The sequence below is a fragment of the Schistocerca nitens genome, chromosome 8 (genome assembly GCF_023898315.1).
Source record: "Schistocerca nitens isolate TAMUIC-IGC-003100 chromosome 8, iqSchNite1.1, whole genome shotgun sequence".
NCBI lineage: Eukaryota > Metazoa > Arthropoda > Insecta > Orthoptera > Acrididae > Schistocerca > Schistocerca nitens.
The window spans coordinates 109,478,988-109,501,895 of NC_064621.1; the positions used below are offsets into that span (position 1 = coordinate 109,478,988).

At 41.0% G+C, this 22,908-nt stretch overlaps 1 protein-coding gene across 1 annotated transcript in view; it reads left to right on the plus strand.

Annotated features, from left to right (window-relative positions):
* LOC126198698 (cyclic AMP-responsive element-binding protein 3-like protein 2) overlaps positions 1–22,908 on the plus strand; it is an 82,688-nt gene that overhangs the window by 57,962 nt on the left and 1,818 nt on the right. The window contains exons 4-5 of the mRNA XM_049935198.1: positions 4,003–4,174; positions 9,781–10,061. Coding sequence (XP_049791155.1) covers positions 4,003–4,174; positions 9,781–10,061 — 453 coding nt within the window. The remainder of the gene's footprint in view (positions 1–4,002; positions 4,175–9,780; positions 10,062–22,908) is intronic.

Consider the following 22,908-nt stretch of genomic DNA (forward strand, 5'->3'; position numbering starts at 1 on the left):
ATAGGGCGATCATGCGAGCCATCTTTGTGCGCAAGCACAGCACCGATCCCGAAATCCGATGCATCGACCATCAACAAAAGAGGTTTTCGGGGATCGAATGGCGTAAGGCAAGTATTTGAAAGTAACGCCGATTTCAACTGGCGAAAGGCGCGTTCGCATTCCGTCGTCCAGACGAACGGAACACCTTTACGGCGTAAGCGATGAAGCGGAGCTGAAATGGAAGAAGCATTGCGCACAAACCTGTTTGGAATTAATGCTAAAAGAAAGCAGGTGTGGATGCACACCCGAATGGCAGTCGTTTGACGCGATACAAGCCAAGATGCGTTTTTACCACCAAGACGCGCTGGGATTCTGCGTCCACAGGTATCTGCAAGTACGCATCTGCGAGGTCCAATTTTGAAAAATATTTTCCCGGGCACAGTTTGTCAAAAAGATCTTCCGGGCGGGGCAAAGGAAAAGAAGCAGTCACAAGTTGTGGATTCACAGTTGCATTGAAGTCCACACAAAGTCGCAATTTTCCGGAAGGTTTTGGCAAAATGACTAAGGGTGAGGCCCAAAGAGAAGCCTGCACACGTTCAATTACACCTTGAGATTCTAAATCGTGCAATGTTCTTGCGACCTCATCACGCAATGCGTGGGGAACATTGCGCGCTCTGAAAAATTTCGGTTGCGCGTTGTCTTTCAGTTCCAAATGCGCTTCATAGTTCTTAGCGCAACCAAGGCCCGGTGCAAAAATGTCTGCAAATTCTTCACAAAGACTAGAAACACTGGCGGAAGGCACAGTCTGATTCACTGATAGGACCTGATTTACTATAGACATATTAAACAATTGAAACAAATCTAAACCAAACAAGTTCACAGCACTAGAAGAACGAAGAACGTAAAATGATACAAGTTTTGTCTGTCCCTTGTATGTTGCAATAAGGCTGCACTGTCCTAACACAGGGATCGGCTGTCCTGAATAACTATGTAACTTAACATTGGCGGCACGCAATGGCGGTTTGCCCAGTTGTTTGTACGTGTCGTGATTGAGCAATGAAACTGCAGCTCCGGTATCGAGCTGGAATGGTATCACTTTGCCGTCAAAGTCTAAGTCCACAAAAAGTTTATTGTCCTGCTGACGACAAGAGCGACTGTCACGTGCAATTTGAACTGATACAGGTACAGAAGCACTTGCGACTTTACGGGAGTTTCGGCGACGTCGACGCACACTTTTGGTGGGACGAACACAGTCACTGTTAGCTAAAGTGTCACTGGACGGGTGGGAATGAACTACATGAATGTCCATGGGTGAAGGTCCACGAGCCTGATTGTCCTGGGGTCGATTCCGGCGCAAAGCAAAGGGCCTGGAATTATTGTGATTGTCTGATCGAAGCTTTTTTTGGCAAACACTTTGTACATGTCCTTTCTTTTGACAGTAAAAGCAAATAGCTTGGCGTGACGGGCAATTTTCACGCGAATGTCTAGTTGCACACCGCGGCAGTTGCTTGCTTACGCGGCGCACGTGTTTGCAAGGTAGGCTGCCGCTGCTGTGCGGACGGGCGCGAGGGCCGTTTAGCGTCCCGTGCAGCGGGCCCGGCAGGCCGGTGAATGTGACACACTGCTGGCGAAGTTTCAAATGATGCCTGAGCAAAGTCAAGTGTGTCTTGCCTATCCAATATGTCTATCACTTGTTGAAGGGAGGGATTTACGAGTTTCAAAATCTGTTCCCGTATGCGAACATCAGAAACGTTCTGTGCTATTGCATCACGCACCATAGTATCTGAATAAGGGAGGCCACAGTCACATTCAAAGGCACACTCCCTAGTAAGTCCTTGCAAAGTTGCAACCCACTCCCTATTAGTCTGACCGGCCGTACGTATTGTACGAAAGAACGTATACCGTTTTGCAACTACATTGACTGTTTCTTTGAAATAGGCATCTAAAGCAGACAAAATTTCTTCGTAGGACAGAGTTGCTACGTCGCGTCGGGGAAACAATTTCACTATCACACGGTAGGTAGACACACCGACACAAGAAAGCAAAAACGGCTGCCGCTCTTTACCTTGAATTCTGTATGCTGCTAGGTGAAAGTTGAACTGGCGAGACCATTCGTGCCAGGTCTCTTCGGCCGCCACGTATGGCCGAAAAGGAGGTGCAACAGCGTTTTGTAGCAGCGGTAGCGAAGAAGCGGCGGCCGCCGCATCGTTTTGCAGCGCACGTTGACCCTGGACGAGCTGTCCAAGGGCTTCCAATAACGCCTGCGTCTGCTGATTCTGCAAGCGAAAAAATTCGGACAGTACATCTGGAGATTGTGGCGAAGCCATGACACAAGCAAATCAGAGCAAAGTACAATCAAGTAAAGCAACGTGGGCGCGGCATCCCATCCTCGTCGCCAAATAATGTTGTGTCTTGCTCCTACAGCATAGACACAATGAGGTAGCTAGGTGCACGCTAAACTAACGCAGACGGGCGTGAAGTCTGAAACAGGATACTGGATGAAAACTATAAAGAAAAGAAGGGAGCTTCTTTTATACTTAACTTTAATGAATCCTTGGAATACATCTCTCTTGAATATTCGTTAGCTATAAGCACTGATACAAATGGCGCCTTGCTAGGTAGTAGCTATGGACTAAGCTGAAAGCTATTCAATCTGTCTCTCGGCAAATGAGAGGAAAGCTTCGTACGTCTGGTCGCAAGCTATGTCGTCCGTACAACTGGGGCGAGGTCTAGTCCGTGTATTGTGACCTGCCATGTGGTGGCGCTAGGATTGCGATTACACAGTGGCGACACGTGGGTCCGACATGTACTACAGGACCGCGGCCGATTTAAGTTACCACCTAGCAAGTGTGGTGTCTAGCGGTGACACCACACTGAGAGTGAGTGGAAGGAAGGCTAGGCTTTTATAGCAGTCAGTGACGTGATACTCCCCATATGGGTGACCAAATGTGCTCCCGTTTTCTGAGCCTTTCAGCACTCGGAGTTCCTAAATGTATCCTCATTATAGAAGATTGTTGCGTCTGCTCTGCATTGTTGTCTAAGTGCTGAATCGGGTTCCTGGCATTATTTCTCGCACACTGTGGGGCAGTAAGCTCCCTGTCTGTTTTACTTCCGTTCTTCTGAGTTTGACGTAGGTTACGCCATGTTGTGTACCCACTTAGCATGCTCCCAGCTGGTTCCAACAAAATTTTATTTCTTCACTGAATTACTGTTTTGCAACAGCACATGTGACACTATTGTGATATTTCTCTGGTATCCAAACAGTGAAGACACGGTATTCCTGGATTTCAGAGTTCCAATGCAAGTTGTATGTTTCTGCAAAAGTGAGACTGCCAGTGGATAACTGGTATACCAGTTATCAAAAGTAAGATTCCAATTTGATCCATTCAGAGTTTCTGCCAGTCAATGTACAGTGTCATAAGGCTTATTTGACACCTTGTAAGGGCCATCGGGTTGTGTCCCACAGTATAACTCAACTGATGCTGTAGAGAGTGTTGTAGCATTGCATATGGTAAACAATTTCAAGATGTAGTTTGCTGGTATGTTTAGTATATCTTGAACAAATGAACATTGCCTTCCGAAAGGTGTGAGCATCTCATATGTGGTTATAACCTCTCCCAAACCATAGTTTTCCTCACAATTTGTGAATTTTTTTTAAAAATATGGTCTCATTGCAGCTAATTTATCTTTCTCACTCCCTTTGTTTTCTTGTTATCCACATAACTATTACTGCAAAGAGCAGCTTGTCAGCTATTGGGGAACTGTGTACCCTCGCCCGACTGACACCAGCACTTTGTGATAACAGTTTTAAATGTTCATCAGATGTTAGGTGAAGCCGCACCTTATTAACCATCTGCTCTTCACAGCATTAGTCACGTCGATGTCTTTAGCAATTTTAACTCTGGATGTTGTCAGTAGTGGAATATCACCTCCTGAAGAGTTATTCTGCCCCCTTGTAATTGTGTAATTATTTGATCTTTTTTATCTGCCATTATATTAATTGACACCAAATGTATATTTCAGCTGAGGAGAAACGCCTATTGCAGAAAGAGGGAGTGAATTTGCCAACACATTATCCATTAACCAAGTACGAAGAGCGTGAATTGAAGAGAATTAGGCGCAAAATAAGGAATAAAATCTCAGCACAGGATTCACGAAAAAGGAAGAAAGAGTATATTGATGGATTAGAAGACAGGTAATGAATGCAATAAACTCTTTTGAATTTTTCTTAAAGTTATAATGTTCAAGTTGGAAATTCCAGATTGCAAAGAACAATGAAGGCATGATAAACGAGGACTAACAAACACTCACCAGTTGATGAATGGGTCATAGACACACTTCAGGGAAGAGGCACTAAGTGGCAGACAGGATTATTGGAAAAGGACTGCTAGGTATTGTTAGTTATCAGGTTAAGTTCTTCATCAATCATATAAAACAAAACACACACTCATTTGCAATTGCATAACTTGCACAAGCATAATTACTGTTGTCTGTGGGTACCAAGGCCCATCTGTGACTGGATCTCAGATGATCAGCGATCTTTGTTGGGGTGGATAGAGGGGTACAGAAGAGGCATTGGCTGTGGAGGGGGAGGGGGATAGCAAGGCAGGGGTAGGAGAAGGCTAGTGCTGCATGTCAGAGTGTGCAGGGATGTCGTAGTGACACAATAATGGTCTGCCAGGTGCAGCATCAGGAGGTTGTGCTGGGGGGGTTGGGAGGAGGGAGGAGAGATTGTGGAGGGGGGGAGGGGAAAGGGGAGAGGAGGGAAGTAGAGAAGTGGAAAGGACTATGCAGGTGCACTGGTGGAATAGAAGGCACGTGTGGGAGTGGGAGCAGCGAAGGGGATACACAGGTGGTGGATGGTGACTTGTGAAAGTTGTGGCCAGGGGGTTTGTGGGAACAAAGGATATATTGCAGGGAGAGTTCAAACCTCACAATTCAGAAAAGCTGATGTTGCTAGGGAATCTAGATGGCACAGGCTGTGGTGCAGTCATTGACGGCAAGCGGATTGTGCTGTGCGGCATCCTCAGCAACAGGATAGTCCAGCTGTCTTTTTGCCACAGTTTGGCAGTGGCCATTTAAGCAGACAGACACATGCTAACTGACGTACATACATAAAATGTGCCACAGTGGTTGCAGCTAAATTGACAGATTGCATGGCTGCTTTCACAGATTGCCCTGCCTTTGATAGTGTAGAAGATATCTGTGACAGAACTGGAGAAGATGGTTGTGGAAGGATGCATGGGACAGGTCTTGCATGTAGATCTATAGCAAGGATATGAACCATGGGGCAAGGGGTTGGGAGCAAGACAAGGATATTGCATAGGTTGGGTGGGCAGCAGAATACCTCTGTGGTTTTGTGTGTGTGTGTGTGTGTGTGTGTGTGTGTGTGTGTGTGTGTGTGCGTGTGCACGTGTGTGTATGTGTGCCCACTTTCTCAGATGGGCTCCTCTTAACCTGGGGCATGGGTGGCATTCCCTAGTCTCTCCTTTTCCTACCCAAGGAACAAACCTTAGTTTATATGTGTCTACCGGCAGTTCTGACATTTCCTGTGAAATAAGCACTGGTCAGAAATTTTGTCCCATAAATTTGTAATTCTTTTGATAGAATTTTCCTTTTGATACAGTTATCTGTGTTTTTAACTTTTGGATAGATGCTATTAGAATTTCATGTAGTAAGTAGAAAGTGCAGCAATTGTCAGTTCATAAGTTGGTTTAAAAAATGAGAGTGCATTAAAGGCGTGATTCTCTTGAAAGTGTCTATATTTGAGAAAATAATGTGTATGAGTAAAAAATTGAATGATTATAATACTGAAATATCCATCTCAAACCTTGAAAATTACTTTATTTCAGTTATGGGAAGTGGAGTGTGTAAAGTTACAGACCTCTTTTTGGGCCTCATTAGTCTTGTTGATGTTAGTCTTCACAATCTCCTTTAGCTAATTACTTGAACAGATGGTTTTGTAGTGAATAATAGCTTAACATCACAACACAGTCAAGTTCACTTATTTCTTTAATTTTCATTTATTGCTTTAAAGCTACGATGAGGTTTGCAGTTAGTAATTTTGACAGTTAATATATTACAGGTCAGCACTTCACATAATGTGTGAGTGGTTTAGCGGAATTTTAAAAGTGGCGACACTGACAGCTAACACAGAAACTCAACACTGTAACTGCTCACCCAAGACTTTCTGCCATCAAAGTTTGTGTAGTGAGTGATGACTGAATGTACTGACTGTAGCCTTGTATACGATATCTGTATAAAGATATGTGTGGTGTAGAACTGACAATGCACTAAAATGCAAGGCCATTATGTTTATTAATATAAAAGATAACCAAAGTGAAAAATACAAAAGCAAATTATACACTAATGTGAAATTGATTAACTATAAGCAGTATGATTTTTTTTTTAAATGACATAATTGTGGAATGGATATTTTAATGTGCACTGGGATTTCCAAGGCCTGCCAAGAATTTCCTGGAAATTTAAATTTTCTAATTTGAATATTTCATAAACTAACATGTTATTATGGGGAAACTATACACTTTTGGAAACAGAAAAAAATAGGACAACTAAACTTTAATAGTAGAATTTTGACAGTTTCACATTTTAAGATTGAAATTTCTGGAATGTGGTACTTTAAAAAGTATAAAACGGAAAAGTAAAATATTCCTTAGAAAAATAGATATGAGTGCATTTAAACAGAATTTTGAAGATCACGTAGCTTTTGTGGGCCGCAAATTTAAAATATTTTAAAATAAAATGTTTCTTCAGAAATTGATTATATTCTTATAATTGAAAGTCTTAAAACTATGAAGTTGGATGTAACACAAGTGTGGAGAAGTATTAACAGTTTTAGGTAATCATGGTGTGTGCATTACATGTATAACAGAGAACAGGAATGAAAAGATACACTAGTGTTTACCGAGTGTGGTGGTGTATGCAATGTAACAAGATAGAAAAAGGTGCCTATGATCACTGGAGACAATGCCACAGGTTCCCCCAAAGCCGTAACATGACACTTGCGTCCCATATTAATCCACATAAATCCCCTTGATGGATGTTTAAACCTCTGAAAAATGCCTTGAAAGTAAATAAATACATTGCAACTGCTAACAATAAACTTATTATTTATTTGATTTTAATAACAAGTCACAGTGAAGCCTGACCAAAAGTCATCTTTTTCTGTAATATTACCTCTAAGTTCATTTCTCTTCTGTAGCCCTTGTACATATTCCTTCCATCTCCCAGCTTTCCCTTCTTTAGTTAATATCAGTCTGCCATCTGTGCTCTTGGTATTCATATAGCTATGTCTTTTTTCTCCAAAGGTCTCTTTAATCCTCCTCAAGGAAGCAACAGTCTTTCCCCATGTCATATATGCTTCTACACCATGCCTTTGCCCTCAAATCATTTCTGCTTAGCTATTTTATACTTTTTGTCAGTTTCATCTTTCAGATGTTTATGGTTCCGTTTGCCTGCTTCATTTTTATATTTTCTCCTTCCATCAATTAAATTCGGTGTCTCACATGCTATCCAAGGAATTCTGCTGTGCCTTGTTTTTGGCCTATTTAATCCTGTGTTGTCAGTTCATAACCAATAAATTATGGTCAGTGTCCACATCTGCCCCTGAAAATGTGTGTTTAAAAATCTGGTTGAAATATCTGTCTTACTATCTGATACCTCCCTGTGTCTTCAGGCCTCTTCCACATATACAAACTTCTTTCATGACTCTTAAACTGTGCAAAATTGGCTGTAAAAAATGGCTTCACCACTTGCATTGTGCAACAACGAGGAACAGTGAGCTCATGTGCTGGTAACACGTTGTCGGCTTGCAATACATAGGCCCAATGCCTTGTTATGTAGAACTGCTTTTAAGCAGATGAGGCTATTTAAAAAGGGTTACCCACATATTATGAGATAACTGGGATTTGAGTGCCCTTCAAATGGTGTCTTGAATGGAATATTCAGTGATAACACGAGATACTACTGATAAGCAAATGAGGGTCCATTGATGACTTCGTAAGCTCTACAGATTTTTCATGGTTATGTATTTCAGATCATTTAAGCAATGCTGTTTTTCTGTAAGACCAATGCAAGATAGTTATCACAGGAACTGACAGCAGAGCACACTATGGGCCATAGTTTACTGGAATGTTACAGAAATGAAGAAGACTGCCTTTTAAAAATAAGTCACAGTAGACAAAAAATCTAGAATCCAGATGCCAGAGAATTGTGTGAAAACACTCATTACTGCCAACAAAAAATAAATTCGAGGGACAGTCTTTCATAGCTAATGTGATTCTAAGAGGGTTTTTGGATATGAAAGGGCTGAAAGATTACTTGGAATGCTGTATGACATAGTGAAGTGCTGATCAAGTAGCAGAACACAGTAATTCTCACCAAAAAGTAAAACATAATCTTGCAGAAGGTATTATTGTTTTATTATAATGCATACCTGCAAGTTTTTAAAACTGTTAACTACTTTGATTTAAAAGTTCTGAAATGCCTTATATTCAGCCCAGATCGTGCCCAGCCCTGCTCAATTGTTATATCTTCAGGCCACCACAAGAGGCTTTACTTGATTGTCAGTTATTCAATCCAAACTGAGGAGTGGAAGCTTATACTACAGCAAGGTAGACTATAACACCACAGAGATTCTGGCATGCATTCCGCCTATTGGGATAGTGTTACTAAGGAAGCAGGTGAAATTAAGTTAGTGAGTAACCTGATAGATAAAGATGAAGGTTTTTGTTCAAATTCTGCCTGGAATCTTGTTTTGTCTTGTCAAAAAACAGAGGGACTGAGTTTATGCTACCTGACTTGTTGCTTACTAATTTTCACTGTTAGTAAATTCTGACGTCGTTCATCTTCCACACGCTTTTGAGTGTGGGTGGGTGCGTGCGTGCATTTGATCTTTCTGGAATTGCTCTGCAAACTGAGTTTTTAATGCCCTTGCACATCACATGCTTGCTGCAATTTTGCCTTGAAAGTGACGGTGTGCAGCTGTCAAAAGAAAAGTGATTGTCAATGATGCAACTCAGCTGCATTCCTGTAATTGCTCTCACCCAAAAGAAACTCTTTCAATTAAATATTTTGAGTGCTGAAATGAAAACGGTGTTATCTAGTTGGAGCCTTTTGACCTCATTCCAGTGACAGTGGGGTGGGAGCAGGAGAGGTGGGATTTGAACAGGATGCCGTACAAGAATTTGTAAAATTTATGCTTTCTGATTAAATTTTAGAGATATCTGCTCACATGTTAGTTTTAGCAGCTTGTTTGTCATTTTCAATTTGCAGCATCTGTATTTAATAATCAATTATGTCTGTAAATCAGTTAAATATAAAGAAGATGAAAAGCACCTTTTAATTGCAATCCAAACCAACAGGGCGAGTATGAAAATGCAGGAATTTTTTTTAGTTGCTTAGTGATAAACTGTCCTGCTATTGTCAGAATTACGGTATGCTTAAAATTTGACTATGGTACACAAACATAAAAGTAAAATTCCATATGTGCTGCCCATGCTGCTAGCAGAACACTTCTCTGTATATATCCTCATGAAATATTAGTGTATATAGATGAACAGCAGATAATTTTGCTGCAGCCATGATTTTTGCTATTGGCACCTGGAAAATACTAAGCTTTACAAAAAAAAAAAAAAAAAAAAAAAAAAATTATTATTTGAATAATAAACAGTAACACTGATGCAGATGAAAAGATGACACATTTTGAGCTTATAATTATATTTCAAACTTATGAATTTCATAAAAACAGCAGAAGCATTTATTACAGAATTGACTTTTTAGGGTGAAAGCGTGCACGGAGGAGAATATAGAGCTTGTAAAGAAAATTAAGATATTACAGTCTCAGAATCAATCTCTGACAACTCAGCTAAGGAGGCTTCAAGCGCTGGTGACTCGCAGCTCTGTAAAAACAGTGCAGCCTGCCACTTGCCTGATGGTGCTTATGATGTCAATGGCACTTATAATGGCACCCAGCCTGCGACTTGGACAACGGTCCATGGCGGACGATGGATCTGAAGATACTACAGGCTTGTCTTCTGACATTGGAGCATCACCTGCATCAGGTAGAATTCAATTTATTTTCCTTGCATGATTGTCATTCCTTTTGCTGTGCAATTTTCTGACCATGAAATACACTCAGTTCAAAGAATATTTTTAAAATCACAGCTTTATGGTGCTTGTATAACTGTGGGCATGTCCAGGATGTGTAAAGTTGACATATTGTTCACTGCATGTAATGTACTGGCTGGGCTGCTTCCTTTGTGCACAAAAACTTATCACTGTCATTCACTATTGTTATGGCTTCCTATTGGCTTCAGTGTCGAGTTTTCAGAGCAAGTCTTTCTTTTTAAAAAAATGGAAAGCAAGAAGGGATTGTCATTAAGAATTTGACTGTAAGGAGGTACGTGCACTTGAGAGATGAAGGGATAGATCGTAATTCAGACACTGAAGAATGACAAATGAGTGTTTTAATTTGTCACAGATTAGTATAATCAGGCAGGAAGAAGGTGATTTGTCTAGGAAATGCATTAGGAGTAAGAAAATTCTGTTCGCGCAGATATTTAATATTTGAACCCCAAGGAGCAACCTCTCCTTTTTCATGAAGAACCTCAGTACCCTCTTACAAAACTGCTTCACCTGACGCTTCTCAGGTCAGCATGCTGCTATGTTGGACATTGGTCTCCATCATCCATAAAAACTGTTCATTATCATATGCACTGGCCACCAGCAATAACTCCATTTTGATAGATTTTGCTCATTCCAGGTGAAAAAATCTCTCCACTAAAATCTCATACAGTGGAAAGCAAATATGTCGATAACTTGGCTGGGGTCTTACAAGCAGGGAGTATTTTGTGCAGCAAATCCAGAACCATTTCCGAATACACCTTCTCTATGGTCTGAGCACCTCTCATTGTGCCTCAGTATAGTGAATTTTCCACCAAAATTAAAATCCCTGTCTCCAGCTAGTGCTATCCTGTGCCCATCCAACCAACATTCTCTTAGTGAATCCGTATATATATTTCCTGTTATCAGTCCTGCAAACCACGAATCATTCTTCTGTGGAGAACTCAAACGCAAGACAGGTCTCACATACCCATCTACCACCTCTGAATGTAGCTGGGCCATAAATGTTTACTAGCTTGTAGAAGGTAGGGCCTAAAGCAGCCATCTCATTGACAGATGTACTACAGTTGCTGTGCAGTATTACGTGTTGCTATGACAGGTAACAAGCTGTGTACCTGCTTGAAAGGCTGCTACCAAACTATGGCCAACTGCAAACTCTCACCACCTGTTGCTGAAGATGCACTACACTACAACATTGAAAACTTCTGCAGAAATTTCAGTACCTGTATCATTTGTAATGTCCCTCAAGCACCAGTTCACCTGAATTGCAAATCTCCAGTCTCATCCTCCTCCTTCCAACTACTTTGTTCTTTTCCTACTCCCTTGGCACCACTTCCCCCCCCCCCTCCCTCTCTCTCTCTCTTTCTCTCTCTCTTTCTCTCTCTCTCTCTCTCTCTCTCTCTCTCTCTCTCTCTGAACATTTTCTGGCTCATACCTCATTCCTCTGCAATCTTCACATTGCATTTTCGAACTGTCATTGAGAGCCATCTGCCTCCCCATTTCCTCCCTCACTTTTTCTCTCTTTGCCCCAGATCTGTCCCCACCCCCACCCCTACCTGTGACCACAGTCGCAGAAGCTCCAAAGCCAGTGATGTGTTTGGATGTTGTATGTGTTCCTATGCACCAGCCTGCAATCATCTGTGAGTGAGCCATTGGTTGTTCTTGTTTCTTATTCATTAATTAGAATACCAAAAGTTCAAACAATGTGGGAGAGAAAAATAGAAAGAAAATTGATTCAAAGAAGAAAATAATGATATGGGACTAAGTACAAATACTGAATAGGTGGTTGGAGCTTGTTGGAGGGGGACTGGCAGTGAGAGATCAGTCACAGGGGTCTGAGAGATGTGAGGTAGAGATGCACCAAAGCGATAGAATCTTTTAATTACCCAGTCATGTTTAGGTAGGTATAAAAAGAATGGCATTGGTGGCCTATTAAGTGGGCAGCAGTTTTGGAAGTTGGAATTTGGATTTCTGCTGCTGAATTAGGGAATCATTGTCAGCAAATATCATCCAATGTTTCTCACCACCATACAGTGTCACAAGAAAGCTTCCCCTGCTTCAGAATTTGATATGTTGTACACTTGCCTGTTTGAAATAAAGTCAGATAACGAAGGGTTGTACCATAAAAGATAGGAGCTTTCTTTTTCCCTTGTCAAAAGGGGGTTGAAGTAGTGTTACAAATAAGTACTGCACATATGGAAAAACATATCATGCTAATTGAATTTGCATGACATTGAAGAGCACAGAACTTTGGGGGAGTTACTCCATTTTGAACATTGGTCCAAGCTGTGATGGAGAATGGTATGAGAAGTGTACAAACCACTTTGAATCTTCCAATAACATAACTGACCTGATCATCCCAAGCTGAAATGAACATTCCATTGATGGGGAGGGGGGGGGGGGGGGCAAGGGGCTTCTCAGGTTGATAAATGTCAACCATCAGAGGCGTGTACCACTATTCTTTAAAAAATTTTGTAAAACTGAAGCTGTGTGTCCTAGTAAGTATTCGTGTGAAATATGTTTAACCAGTGTAAAATGAAAGAAATTTAATGCTCTGTAAGAAAGGTCCGAGTGCTTTCTGGCATCAAACATTGGATCGGGGAAGGGGGTTGGATTATTTTTTAAAAAAGAAAATTGTGTCAAATTTTGCAGGTTTTTGGTTTCCTTCAAATTAGCACAGCTTTCCCAAGGTTGGAAACTTAGATTTTACTCTACAGACCACCTACATGCAACATACTAGAAATTTGGAAAAATCAGATCTTTTATGAGGCACTCTTCTGTTTTGAGTACTCGTTGACTGCCCTATATTGATTTCTGGTGACAGTATCACAATGATAAAGTAATCAGAGAATAATAATGAATGGTGCTTGCCTTTGATCTGATACTTAATGTAGATTATTTATTCTTTTAATTTATCTGCAACATGCTCCTTTACAGTATTTGTAATACTGCATGTAGGTAGGTGTATAGAATGAAGTGGAGTGTAATGTTTGTACTGTATGAAGATGATGAGAATCAGAGAAGGGAGAGTGTGAAACCTGGTGCTGGCATGTAGCCAGCTCCTCACAAATAGCACCAAGGGGGCTGCCAAGCATAACGTGCCCATCCAACGAGTGGTTCACCATCAGCAGTGTCACATACCCCACTTTATGAGACACTGCAGTGAGGTATTGTATGTAAACTGGGACATTGGCTCAAAGTCTGGCGATCAGGAGCTTTACGCCATCACGTGTCCTCCCCGTGCCAGTCAAATACTGGCAGTGAAAATTTTTTCCACCACCAGGATTCTAACTTAACCCCAGATTGAGCACCATCTCACAAGCATGGTTTAGCAACCTTGGCCAAGGAGGTGGATTACTTAATATAGTATAGATTACTTAATATAGTATAGATTACTTAATATAGTACAGTAGTATAATCAGTAACACAAGTACAATAGTTTGTTGGGTCTTATAACAAGATTTTTATTCCCAATATTTAGTGAACACAGTATACAGGAAAACGTGAGTGAATGATATAAGTTAATACTTGAGTGATATCTCTGGATACACATAGTAACAAAGAATAAACAACATTAATGGTCATGCAAATACCAAATAACAAGGTATTACACCCCTCTAACTTGGAACACACTCTTTGCTTGCTGTGCCCTCACCCGGTCACAAACTCCGGACTCCTGCACTTGACTTACCTCACACCAGCCCCTCATCATCAGTGCACTGTGACTGGCTGTGGCCACTCTGTGACCCTGGTGGTGTGCTTGCATCACACTAGAAATTCCACTCTGTGTACTTTCACTACAGTGTCCCCCTGCCCCCCTGTGTTAACAGTATTGTCGGTTGAATCGCATGTGGCAACCCAACCATGTAAGAACTAGATTGGTTTTGCCCCTTGAAGTGTTACCAGCATAATTGCTTGACAGCTGTTGTGATGCACCTGCACTAGGACACAGAGTGGAGTGCAGGGTTGGTGTGTCCATGTTGAATTGTATTGGTGCTTTGTCCCATTTGGTATAAGTGGTGTAGTAAATGGGCCTTAGTCTGTTGACTGAAATTGCAGCTGGAATTCCTTCAGTATGTAACTTAAATTGCTTGTCACCTGTGCTGAGCATGTTGTAAGACCCATTATAAAGTGGCTGTAAAGGTTTGTGGAAGGCATCATCTCGAACAAAAACCCGCCTGCACTTTGACAGCTCACTGAAAACAAATGGATGACAAGACTGCTATACCCTCATATGCACAGTGTTGTGTTGAATGAAAACCTGCTTGCCTTTGACAACTCACCGAAAAGAAGTGGATGATGAGATGTCCTCATAGCTGCCAGATGTAATTGGCATATTTGCGACTATAGCTTAGTGATGAAGCCCAATGATTTGATAATTTCACTAGGAATACTGCCGAAGAATTGGCCTAGTGGGCAGATTATTTGCCTGTGTACCATCTCAGCTACCATGGCCCTTAATCCTCCTTTACAGATGCCTGGCTGCCCTGTAGAGTGATGGGTAGGGTTTCTATCCAACACTGTGAATTGTGACAATATAATGACGCCTTCACACATTGATGAAATCGTTACACCAGTCCATTTTCTGCTGGGTAGTACACTGTGGTTCTAATCCTCTTTGTTCCCCATAGTGTGGTGTGAGCCTTGAACGTACGAGTCAAACTGTCTGACATGATCTGTAGTGGTTCATAAAAGCACTCAGAAATGAGTGATCCACCTGTGGAAAAAGGTTGTAGCTACTGTCTCAGCTGTGATATCTGCCATGGCGAAAACCTTTGGCTGGTGTGTAAATCTATCAACTGCAGTAAGACAGTATGCAAACTCTTGTATTGTGGCAGTGATCCTATTATATCCAGATATATGTGTTCAAAATATTGATTAGGCAGTAGAAATTTACCAAGTGGCGCAAGAATGTACCGAGTAATTTTATTGCACTGACAGGTGGTGCATTGATGTACACAAGTCTTGAAGTCTGCACTTAAACATGGCCACACAAAAGCTCATTTGACCAGTTGGGTAGTGCTGCTGTTGCAGTTAATGTAATGAAGTGATGGCTAGTTTGCAGAAACCAGTTATCACAAAAGGGCATACTCTTGACATTGACACAGCTCAGTATATCCATACATTTGTTGTCAGTAGCTGGATGTGCCATAATTGTAGACCGGAAGGTTGTGTTAAAATCTCTTGTAAGTCTAGGTCGAATCGTTGTGCTGTTGCGAATGCTTTGTAATCCACGGAGCTTAAGGTTGCATTAAAATCTCTTGTAAGTCCAGATTGAGTTGTGCTTTTGCAAGAGCTTTGTAATCCATGGTGCTTGCAATCTCCTGGATGCGAGATAGGGCATTGGCCAGCACGTCCCTTTCCCTGTGAGTGTATACATACAATGTTGGTTGTGAATTGCCCATTGTAAACTATGTAATCTAATTAATGGAACTGGCATGGCGAAGCTTTGTCAAGCCTTTGTTGAAATGACAGGTTTGTGGTCATAACCAGGGTGAATTGTTGCGCCTCAAGCATGTGTCAAAACTTTTTAATGGTAGCATACGCTGCATATACTTCAGTCATTTGTGGACCAGTTTTGCTGTGCAAGAGAATGCTAACAGCTGCCAACATTGATTCATCTGCTGTTGCAACACTGTACCCACTGCTGTCCCGGAAGTGTCAACCATGAGGGCAGGAGGTGCTTGCAGAACGGGAGATGTCAACAGTCTGACATATGCAATAGTTGATTTTAGTTTAGCAACAGCTGATAGTGCTTAGTCAGTCCACTCTACTTTGTCACTGGATTTATGCGTCCCTTATAGGAACTCGTTTAGTGGTGCTGCTAAGAGTCCATGGTTTGAAATCAAGTAACAATAATAATTCGTGACTCCCAGAAACCAACATAACTCACATATTGTTTCTGGCTGTGGATAATTGACTATTGCCTTAACCCTCTCCTGTGGATGCCATGTTCCATGGTCATTAATGGTGTGGCCTAGAAACTGCACATCTATTGCTCCGAAAACACACTTCACTGGATTAATTAGCAAAATGTGTGCACAAAGACAGCCAAAAGGCTTATGTGAATGTTCTGGATGTTCTACCCCTGACATTATTAACAAATCGTCAATGTAAACAAAGCAGAATTCAAAGTCACAAGTCACGTCGTTTATAAATCTTTGAGAAGTCTATGCATCATTACATGGACCAAACGACATCCCGGTGAGTTCAAAAAGTCCAAATGGTGCACACATGGTTGTTTTGGGATTGTCTTCTGGTATAACCGGTATTTGGTAGAATGCACACTCTAGATCTATCATTGAGAAGGCACATTTATCATGGACATTATGTGTGACGTCCTCAATATGCAACAAAGGGTATCGGTCAGGTGTAGTCCCTTAAGTTGAGAATAGTCACTGCAGGGACACCATCCATTAGTTTTCTTTGGCACTGTATGGTCTGGCCAGCTGCTACTAGATAGGCAGATTCCCTGTGCCAGTATGATGGCAGACTCTTACTTTACTGCTGTGAACTTTTGGGGTTTCCAATGTTGTGGTCGCGCGTGAATCGGCAGGCCTAGCATTGTCAATATGTGGTGCACTGTATTATGTTGCACTGGTGCAGATATGGGCGACTGTCACATAATTTCTGGAAACTGCCTAAGTAATCTAATACATGGCAAATCTCCTGTTATCATTTGTACTCCAGCGCATTTAATGACAAAATAGGCCCTGGCTGCATAGGCTGATTGTCATGTCCAGAAGACGGCAGAGTTCAAGATCTGGGAGCAGCCCGAAAAATGACAAGAAGTCTGCTCCTAGTATTGGATGCTAAGAATTGCCGTTCAAATCTACGTTGAAGACCCAGGTTGAGGGCTAAACATTACCTTTCCATACGACTGAATAGTGGAAGCATTGGTGCAAACAGGTGATAATCATCATGACTGCAGCGAGGCAGGAGGATGACAAGGTAAACGGACATGTCTTCTTCACCAAGAATGATTGCCTCTCCGGCAGAGACAGTCGTCATAATTACCGACTTCGCATTGCATTTCACACAATGAGTTGCACTTTCTTGCCTCTGTGCCAAACAGTCTATGAGACCAGTATAATTTTGTAGCTGAAGGTGAGCGACAACAATAGTGTCGTCGCCAGCTGTTATTCACCTGCAAAGCTGCAACATGTATAATACGTTCTGCCAGATGTGCTTGAAACGTAAATGTCACTGTGGTGGCGTTATCTGGTTCTGGGCTTACAGCCACCACATTTGCAAACGGATACATTTCAACAATGCAGTCAGCATGTCCAGTCCTCTCACAAACTCTGTGAATGTCTTTTGTGCGTCTGATGGCAGATGCAACCACAACATGTTTTTCAAACCATCATTGTTGAGTGCGCAGCTCGCCAATGTCCACAAACAATGTACTAATTGTGATGGTATGCATTCACGTATGTCTCCTGTCCGCAGCAACTTCACTGATCTCTTAGTTTCAGGCAGTGGTATGCACTCAATCAGTGCATTTTTAAGAGCTGTATAAAGTTCTGTTGTTGACGGCATGGCTAGAATGTCCTGCACTTCAGTGGCCATTTCTTTGTTTAGTGCTGCAACAAGGAAACTATACTTGGACTTAGCAGCAATAACATGTGCCAGCACAAACTGGCTCTCCAGCTGCGTGAACCAAAGCACCATATTTTATTGCTAGAGTGGAGATGGCTTTTGCAGTGCAGCTCACTGTCATCGTCACTGGCATGTCATCTGCGGTTGTTGATGCTGCCGCTGGTGAAGTCTAGTATTTTATGTAAATCAAGTAGGAAATATGTGGTGTGACTGTTACATGTTCATGTTGCATGGCAGGTTGTTTCTTACACTCAGCTGGTATCCGGTGTGGTTATCTTATGATCACTTCAGGGCCACCAATAAACGTTGGGTCTTATAACAAGATTTTTGTTTCCACCATTTAACGAACTCTGCATAAAGGAAAATGTGAGTGAGTGATATCTCTGGAGACACATAGCAATGACAAAAAACAAAGAATAAACAATGTTAATGGTCACGCAAAAACCGAATAACATGCATTACATTTCTTCAACTTGAACACTTGGTGTCACATTAATTTTCACTATGTGCACTTGTCACTAATTGTGAATTACACAAATTTTTAGAATTCAGAAATTGCAGCTCCTTCACTGTAACTGAAACCAGTGTAGGAAAAAAAGATAAGAAAGAACTAGGCACAGAAGGAACAAGAAAAGCTCAGTTAGAACTGACAGTTAGGACTTACAAACAGAGAATTGGAATTGAAGTTACAGTAGAATGTATTTTCTGTCATTAAAAGTTTGTATGTCATTCTTGGTGGTGGATTCCCAGTTATTTTGACATTGGTGCCACTTTTCTGTCAAATTATTTTCACAAAATTGATATTTAAGTTACTGGAAAAGGTATTCAAAGTCCAGATCATAACTATTTTGTCTTCCTCTTTGCTCAGATGTAGTTGGTCCATTTTTGTTAGTATTAAGTATATGCGCTCTGCCTCCACAGAGTTGGTTGTCCTAGTTTCAATGCATATTTTCAGTTTGCTTATCCCCACAGATTGATCTCATAGTGAAATATACACTGAAGCGCCAAAGAAAATGATATAGGTGTGCATATTCAAATACAGGGATATGTAAACAGGCAGAACATGGCACTGTGGTGGGCAACGCCTATATAAGACAACAAGTGTATGGCACAGTTGTTAGATCAGTTACTGCTGCTACAGTGGCAGGTTATCAAGATTTAAATGAGTTTAAATGCGGTGTTATAGTTGGTGCATGAGTGATGGGACATAGCGTCTCCGAGGTAGCGATGAAGTGGGAATTTTCCCATACGACCATTTCACGAGTGTACCGTGAATATCAGGAGTCCAGTAAAACATCAAATCTCCCACATTGGTATGGCAGGAAAAAGATCTTGCAAGAGTGGGACCAACAACAACTGAAGAGAATCATTCAGTGTGACAGAAGTGCAACCCTTTTCCTGCTGCAGTTTTCAATACTGGGCCATCAACTAGCATCAGCATGCAAACTATTCAACAAAACATTATCGATACGGGCTTTCGGAGCCGAAGGCCCACTCGTGTACCCGTGATGACTACACGACACGAAGCTTTACGCCTCGCCTGTACCCGTCAACACTGACATTGGACTGTTGATGACTGGAAACATGTTGCCTGGTCGGACGAGTCTCATTTCAAAGTGTATCGAGCGGATGGACGTACACGGGTACGGTGACAACCTCGTGAATCCATGGCCATGCATGTCAGCAGGGGACTGTTCAAGCTGGTGGAGGCTCTGCGATGGTGTGAGATGTGCAGTTGGAGTGATATGGCACCCCTGATATCTCTAGATACGACTCCGATAGGTGACACGTATGTAAGCATCCTGTCTGCATCACCTGCATCCATTCATGTCCATTGTGCATTCCAACGGACTTGGGCAATTCCAGCAAGACAATGCCACACCACACGTCCAGAATTGCTACAAAGTGGCTCCAGGAACACTCTTCCGAGTTTAAACACTTCTGCTGGGCACCAAACTCCCCAGACATGCACATTATTGAGCATATCTGAGATGCCTTGCAACGTGCTGTTCAGAAGAAATCTCCAACCTGTCATACTCTTAACGGATGTTTGGGGTGCCCTGTGCAGGTTTCATGGTGTCAGTTCCCTCCAGTACTTCAGACATTAGTTGAGTCCGTGCCACATCGTGTAGTGGCACTTCTGCGTGCTCGCGGGGGTCCTACACGATATTAGGCAGGTGTACCAGTTTATTTGGCTCTTCATGTATATTACTAGCAGAAGCAGTGAGGTAGACAAGTGTAGGTTGTTTTCAGGACATGTCTTGCTTAAAAGCAGTTAACTTAATTAAGGGGTCTATTGTGCCATTGACACTCCTAAAACTATTGCAAAGTAGAAGCTGATGAAGGTAACTTAAGTAATGAGTCAGGAGATGAATCATTCAGTGTTTGGGTGTCAAGCTTAAAATCCACGTAACATCAAAACTGATGGAGTGGCAGTGATGCGTACTGGCAGTGATCACATGAGTATTGTTTTTGTAAACAAAATTAAGAAAGACGATGACGTACTTGTTATTGAATTGCATATTGTGCACACACATGTATAACAACACAGAAATATTACTAGCTTTCAAGGTACAACTGTTTGGCTAGTTTAAGTATGAGCACCTCTCCCCCTCCCCTCACACAGTGCCGTGTGTGTGTGTGTGTGTGTGTGTGTGTGTGTGTGTGTGTTCATTTGAAAGTTGAGAATATCTTGCTTTTATATACGTCTTCATCAAGTGATTCAGTCACAGCCAAGTCTTTCATCATATTTGTTTCATGTTTTCATCTTGATATTTCAAGTAATGTAATACTATTTCTGTAAAGATGCTTAGTTGTGATAATTGACCAGATTGACATTTGGAACTTCAGATTACATGGCCAAACGTGTAGTCACAAGCACAGCTTCGTGAAAAATGTGGGGTAAAATTCCATTATAACATATCAATTAAATATTTATTTCTCTATTTGTCCTATTATAATTTGGGCTGTTCAATTTATTATCCAACTTCCCTACCAAAGAGCATAACTAGTAATTTTATTTAACTACAAAAGAATTGATATCTTAAAATTTATGCTGTAGATGAGCACCATACTCAGGGTGGTGGCTAGTGTTCCTTTCTGTCACTTTCTAGTGACTCCTGACTGACTACAAGTTCTTTTTCTTTTTTGTATCTGGTATAGGGTGTAAACAACAATTATTTACAATGTACAGCAGTAGCATAGAGGAATTCAAGCCAAATAATTTGATATAGGACTCTTGTGGTCCATCAAGTCGGGAAACTGCCACATATTGGCTTTCACAAACCACCTAAGCTATGGTGCATGTGCGCTATGTGAGATATTCAATATTCTGTTGGTCCTAGAGAAAAAATGAGTAGGAGTTTTAGTATATTGTTCATGGCATTCTGTCCTACCACTGTTCAAAAGCATCTAACTACACAAATTTCTTCCCTGTAGTCAGCCTTTTCTGTCTTCATTAACAAGGTTAATATGTCACCGGCTTGTTGGCTATTTCATTAACTTTAAATTAATAAAGTTTCCTCTGAGGGTGCTGAAAGAAAAAAGATTTTTGTATATGTTATGCTTAAACAAGTTTCATTTGCAGTTTGATCTCAACTTAAACCCTACAAGTGCAATACTTTCATAATAAGAGGGCCAGATAAACAAAAGATTTAATTTTAAGCTGTTAAAATTCACAAAATTGTGAGGTAAAATTTACAGAAAAATAAGTTTTACAGTTTGTAAGTACACAGCTAAGCCGGTGGTGTAATAATACCTCACAAAATGAAGACCAAAAATGGTCGAGTATGGGAAGTAATTTGTGTGATCACAAATCTTTGTTCAGTGGTAAGTGCCATGAACAGCACACTAAAAGTATTGACTTTGGGAGGGGAGGGGAGGGGGGGGGGGGGGTTCTGTGGAGGTAGGTGTGCGTTTTAAGGCCACTTTTATGCATTTTCCTTGAATAACTCAAAAAGCCGTGGCATCTTGTGAAAACTTGTCCCAACGCGAAATTAAACGACAACACTTTTCCTAAAATGTCTCATTCATTTTTTAAAAAAATCTACAACCAATAGTTTGCCATCAGAGAGTAGGAAAATATTGACCATCGTGTGCACCTCACCTGTCCTCTTTATCACTGTGATATGCTATAAACAATTAGTATTTATACCCTGTATAGTGAATTCATGTCCATTTTTAATTACTGAGGACTCGTATTGCCTTTTTTTAATAGTTGATTCCAGGAACAAAGAAAGATCAGTTGAGAACATTTGTTAAATAATAATCTGGCACCAAGCATTGCCCAGTATGATTTACAATTGTGAAAACCACCTGTCTGCTTCTCAAATTGTACAATCATAAATATAAGGGCAGATCTTGATTTGCACTGTAATTTCTCAGTGAGACTCGTGATTAGCGACTGCCAATATCTTTTAACAATTCGCTTGAGCGACTTTTAGTCTCTGAAGTTCAAAGTGTTTGTTCAGCATATTTAATTCTGGCCCTTTGGGTTTTCTGTCATTTTCATTCACTTTCACACCAAAAAAATGTTTAGGAGGGCAGAAACCTTCCACACTAACCATGTAACATTCATATGCCATTAGTTTTGTTTTATATCTAACTATATTTGTTTTCACACTGGTTTAATGCTTTTTTGCGTCGTGCGTGGGTATTTAATGTACAAACGCAGGTTGGCCAACAATAATCAAGAGAATGCAGTGGAAAATGGTACTTTGTGCTAGTGAATTTGTGTGCAGTTGAAATTTTTATGCTTTGCACCTACCTTTTGCATGCTCAGTTTGAAAGTAATTCATGTTTTGTTTTTCATATATTCAGTTTACTCTTTGCTACCACATCCTCACTACAGGTTACTCCCTCTCATCCTGGTGTCCGAGTGACCTACCCTTCCTTTTTGATATTCCCCAACTTATTCATCTCTCCTTTCAGATAAAAGTAAGTACTGGCATGTTTCATATGTTCTGTCTTTAATGGTTCACTATTGAGGAATCTCTCAGTTTCTGAAGAAAAGGTTTATTTCAAAACAAGATTTATCATTTGTACGTGAACTGCTTTTGATATTTTGCAGTCAGATAGCAAATATATTTTAAAAAACTCATTTTACGATATTTGCTGTATATTGTCTTAGAATTCATAAAGCCTTTGATGGTTCAGTGTAGACATAAACTTGTTAAATCTGTAATATCA